Here is a 5000-nt window from a genome sequence, read left to right on the forward strand (position 1 = left end):
AGCCAGACGACTTTACTTGTGATATGTTCCAGAGCTTTCTCCACAGTCTCTGTCTCCGACCTGAGATAGAACGCATCTTCGTAGAGCTGTGAGTCTCACACACACACACAACAAACACTCGAATGCACACACACACACACACACACACACACACACACACACACACACACACACACACACACACACACACACACTGTATACATACAGTGTTAGACACATTATTACATCAAACAACGCAACAAACCATAACAACCTAATCTCTCTCTCTAACCGACTCTATGCCTGCTCTACCAACCTAATCTCTCTCTAACCAACTCTATGCCTGCTCTACCAACCTAATCTCTCTCTAACCAACTCTATGCCTGCTCTACCAACCTAATCTCTCTCTAACCGACTCTATGCCTGCTCTACCAACCTAATCTCTCTCTAACCGACTCTATGCCTGCTCTACCAACCTAATCTCTCTCTAACCAACTCTATGCCTGCTCTACCAACCTAATCTCTCTCTCTAACCAACTGCCTGCTCTACCAACCTAATCTCTCTCTCTAACCAACTGCCTGCTCTACCAACCTAATCTCTCTCTAACCAACTGCCTGCTCTACCAACCTAATCTCTCTCTCTAACCAACTCTATGCCTGCTCTACCAACCTAATCTCTCTCTCTAACCAACTGCCTGCTCTACCAACCTAATCTCTCTCTCTAACCAACTCTATGCCTGCTCTACCAACCTAATCTCTCTCTAACCAACTCTATGCCTGCTCTACCAACCTAATCTCTCTCTAACCAACTCTATGCCTGCTCTACCAACCTAATCTCTCTCTAACCAACTCTATGCCTGCTCTACCAACCTAATCTCTCTCTAACCAACTCTATGCTTGCTCTACCAACTTAATCTCTCTCTAACCAACTGCCTGCTCTACCAACCTAATCTCTCTCTAACCAACTCTATGCCTGCTCTACCAACCTAATCTCTCTCTCTAACCAACTCTATGCCTGCTCTACCAACCTAATCTCTCTCTAACCAACTGCCTGCTCTACCAACCTAATCTCTCTCTCTAACCAACTGCCTGCTCTACCAACCTAATCTCTCTAACCAACTCTATGCCTGCTTTACCAACCAACTCTATGCCTGCTCTACCAACCTAATCTCTCTCTAACCAACTCTATGCCTGCTCTACCAACCTAATCTCTCTCTCTAACCAACTCTATGCCTGCTCTACCAACCTAATCTCTCTCTAACCAACTGCCTGCTCTACCAACCTAATCTCTCTCTAACCAACTGCCTGCTCTACCAACCTAATCTCTCTCTAACCAACTCTATGCCTGCTCTACCAACCTAATCTCTCTCTCTAACCGACTCTATGCCTGCTCTACCAACCTAATCTCTCTCTCTAACCGACTCTATGCCTGCTCTACCAACCTAATCTCTCTCTCTAACCAACTCTATGCCTGCTCTACCAACCTAATCTCTCTCTAACCAACTGCCTGCTCTACCAACCTAATCTCTCTCTCTAACCGACTCTATGCCTGCTCTATCCCTCCCAGTGGTTCTAAGGGGAAGCCCTTCCTGTCCCTGGATCAGCTGACAGACTTTATAAACCGTCGTCAGAGAGACTCTCGTCTCAACGAGGTGCTGTATCCTCCGCTGAAGAGAGAGCAGATCAGACAGCTGATGGAGAAATACCAGAGCAATGCCAGCCAGCTGGAGAGAGGTGAGGGGGGAGTAATGCCAGCCAGCTGGAGAGAGGTGAGGGGGGAGTAATGCCAGCCAGCTGGAGAGAGGTGAGGGGGGGGAGTAATGCCAGCCAGCTGGAGAGAGGTGAGGGGGGAGTAATGCCAGCCAGCTGGAGAGAGGTGAGGGGGGAGTAATGCCAGCCAGCTGGAGAGAGGTGAGGGGGGAGTAATGCCAGCCAGCTGGAGAGAGGTGAGGGGGGGGAGTAATGCCAGCCAGCTGGAGAGAGGTGAGGGGGGGGAGTAATGCCAGCCAGCTGGAGAGAGGTGAGGGGGGGAGTAATGCCAGCCAGCTGGAGAGAGGTGAGGGGGGAGTAATGCCAGCCAGCTGGAGAGAGGTGAGGGGGGTATAATGCCAGCCAGCTGGAGAGAGGTGAGGGGGGAGTAATGCCAGCCAGCTGGAGAGAGGTGAGGGGGGAGTAATGCCAGCCAGCTGGAGAGAGGTGAGGGGGGAGTAATGCCAGCCAGCTGGAGAGAGGTGAGGGGGGAGTAATGCCAGCCAGCTGGAGAGAGGTGAGGGGGGAGTAATGCCAGCCAGCTGGAGAGAGGTGAGGGGGGGAGTAATGCCAGCCAGCTGGAGAGAGGTGAGGGGGGAGTAATGCCAGCCAGCTGGAGAGAGGTGAGGGGGGAGTAATGCCAGCCAGCTGGAGAGAGGTGAGGGGGGAGTAATGCCAGCCAGCTGGAGAGAGGGGGGTGTAATGCCAGCCAGCTGGAGAGAGGGGGGAGTAATGCCAGCCAGCTGGAGAGAGGGGGGAGTAATGCCAGCCAGCTGGAGAGAGGGGGGAGTAATGCCAGCCAGCTGGAGAGAGGGGGGAGTAATGCCAGCCAGCTGGAGAGAGGGGGGAGTAATGCCAGCCAGCTGGTGAGAGGTGAGGGGGGGAGTAATGCCAGCCAGCTGGAGAGAGGTGAGGGGGGGTGTAATGCCAGCCAGCTGGAGAGAGGGGGGAGTAATGCCAGCCAGCTGGAGAGAGGTGAGGGGGGGAGTAATGCCAGCCAGCTGGAGAGAGGTGGGAGGGGGAGTAATGCCAGCCAGCTGGAGAGAGGTGAGGGGGGAGTAATGCCAGCCAGCTGGAGAGAGGGGGGTGTAATGCCAGCCAGCTGGAGAGAGGGGGGAGTAATGCCAGCCAGCTGGAGAGAGGGGGGAGTAATGCCAGCCAGCTGGAGAGAGGGGGGAGTAATGCCAGCCAGCTGGTGAGAGGTGAGGGGGGGAGTAATGCCAGCCAGCTGGAGAGAGGTGAGGGGGGGTGTAATGCCAGCCAGCTGGAGAGAGGGGGGAGTAATGCCAGCCAGCTGGAGAGAGGTGAGGGGGGAGTAATGCCAGCCAGCTGGAGAGAGGTGAGGGGGGAGTAATGCCAGCCAGCTGGAGAGGTGAGGGGGGAGTAATGCCAGCCAGCTGGAGAGAGGTGAGGGGGGGGAGTAATGCCAGCCAGCTGGAGAGAGGTGAGGGGGGGGGAGTAATGCCAGCCAGCTGGAGAGAGGTGAGGGGGGGAGTAATGCCAGCCAGCTGGAGAGAGGTGAGGGGGGTATAATGCCAGCCAGCTGGAGAGAGGTGAGGGGGGAGTAATGCCAGCCAGCTGGAGAGAGGTGAGGGGGGAGTAATGCCAGCCAGCTGGAGAGAGGTGAGGGGGGAGTAATGCCAGCCAGCTGGAGAGAGGTGAGGGGGGGAGTAATGCCAGCCAGCTGGAGAGAGGTGAGGGGGGAGTAATGCCAGCCAGCTGGAGAGAGGTGAGGGGGGGAGTAATGCCAGCCAGCTGGAGAGAGGTGAGGGGGGAGTAATGCCAGCCAGCTGGAGAGAGGTGAGGGGGGAGTAATGCCAGCCAGCTGGAGAGAGGTGAGGGGGGAGTAATGCCAGCCAGCTGGAGAGAGGGGGGTGTAATGCCAGCCAGCTGGAGAGAGGGGGGAGTAATGCCAGCCAGCTGGAGAGAGGGGGGAGTAATGCCAGCCAGCTGGAGAGAGGGGGGAGTAATGCCAGCCAGCTGGAGAGAGGGGGGAGTAATGCCAGCCAGCTGGTGAGAGGTGAGGGGGGGAGTAATGCCAGCCAGCTGGAGAGAGGTGAGGGGGGGTGTAATGCCAGCCAGCTGGAGAGAGGGGGGAGTAATGCCAGCCAGCTGGAGAGAGGTGAGGGGGGGAGTAATGCCAGCCAGCTGGAGAGAGGTGGGAGGGGGAGTAATGCCAGCCAGCTGGAGAGAGGTGAGGGGGGAGTAATGCCAGCCAGCTGGAGAGAGGGGGGTGTAATGCCAGCCAGCTGGAGAGAGGGGGGAGTAATGCCAGCCAGCTGGAGAGAGGGGGGAGTAATGCCAGCCAGCTGGAGAGAGGGGGGAGTAATGCCAGCCAGCTGGTGAGAGGTGAGGGGGGGAGTAATGCCAGCCAGCTGGAGAGAGGTGAGGGGGGGTGTAATGCCAGCCAGCTGGAGAGAGGGGGGAGTAATGCCAGCCAGCTGGAGAGAGGTGAGGGGGGGAGTAATGCCAGCCAGCTGGAGAGAGGTGGGAGGGGGAGTAATGCCAGCCAGCTGGAGAGAGGTGAGGGGGGAGTAATGCCAGCCAGCTGGAGAGAGGGGGGAGTAATGCCCGCCAGCTGGAGAGAGGGGGGTGTAATGCCCGCCAGCTGGAGAGAGGGGGGTGTAATGCCCGCCAGCTGGAGAGAGGGGGGAGTAATGCCAGCCAGCTGGAGAGAGGGGGGAGTAATGCCAGCCAGCTGGAGAGAGGGGGGAGTAATGCCAGCCAGCTGGTGAGAGGTGAGGGGGGGAGTAATGCCAGCCAGCTGGAGAGAGGTGAGGGGGGGTGTAATGCCAGCCAGCTGGAGAGAGGGGGGAGTAATGCCAGCCAGCTGGAGAGAGGTGAGGGGGGGAGTAATGCCAGCCAGCTGGAGAGAGGTGGGAGGGGGAGTAATGCCAGCCAGCTGGAGAGAGGTGAGGGGGGAGTAATGCCAGCCAGCTGGAGAGAGGGGGGAGTAATGCCCGCCAGCTGGAGAGAGGGGGGTGTAATGCCCGCCAGCTGGAGAGAGGGGGGTGTAATGCCCGCCAGCTGGAGAGAGGGGGGTGTAATGCCCGCCAGCTGGAGAGAGGGGGGTGTAATGCCCGCCAGCTGGAGAGAGGGGGGGTGTAATGCCCGCCAGCTGGAGAGAGGGGGGGTGTAATGCCCGCCAGCTGGAGAGAGGGGGGTGTAATGCCCGCCAGCTGGAGAGAGGGGGGGTATAATGCCCGCCAGCTGGAGAGAGGGGGGTGTAATGCCCGCCAGCTGGAGAGAGGGGGGTGTAATGCCCGCCAGCT

At 57.9% G+C, this 5000-nt stretch overlaps 1 protein-coding gene across 10 annotated transcripts in view; it reads left to right on the plus strand.

Moving 5' to 3' along the window:
- LOC129835746 (1-phosphatidylinositol 4,5-bisphosphate phosphodiesterase beta-3-like) overlaps nucleotides 1-5000 on the plus strand; it is a 149738-nt gene that overhangs the window by 88945 nt on the left and 55793 nt on the right. For all 10 annotated transcript variants that reach the window (XR_008756509.1, XR_008756506.1, XR_008756504.1 and 7 more), the window contains exons 8-9: nucleotides 1-88; nucleotides 1547-1713. The exon at nucleotides 1-88 is cut by the window's left edge and continues 13 nt beyond it. Coding sequence is in view for 2 of the 10 variants with exons in the window: in XM_055901507.1 (XP_055757482.1) it covers nucleotides 1-88; nucleotides 1547-1713 (255 nt within the window). In the remaining 8 variants the exon portion in view is untranslated. The remainder of the gene's footprint in view (nucleotides 89-1546; nucleotides 1714-5000) is intronic.

Source organism: Salvelinus fontinalis, chromosome 36 (assembly GCF_029448725.1).
Source record: "Salvelinus fontinalis isolate EN_2023a chromosome 36, ASM2944872v1, whole genome shotgun sequence".
Classification (NCBI taxonomy): domain Eukaryota; kingdom Metazoa; phylum Chordata; class Actinopteri; order Salmoniformes; family Salmonidae; genus Salvelinus; species Salvelinus fontinalis.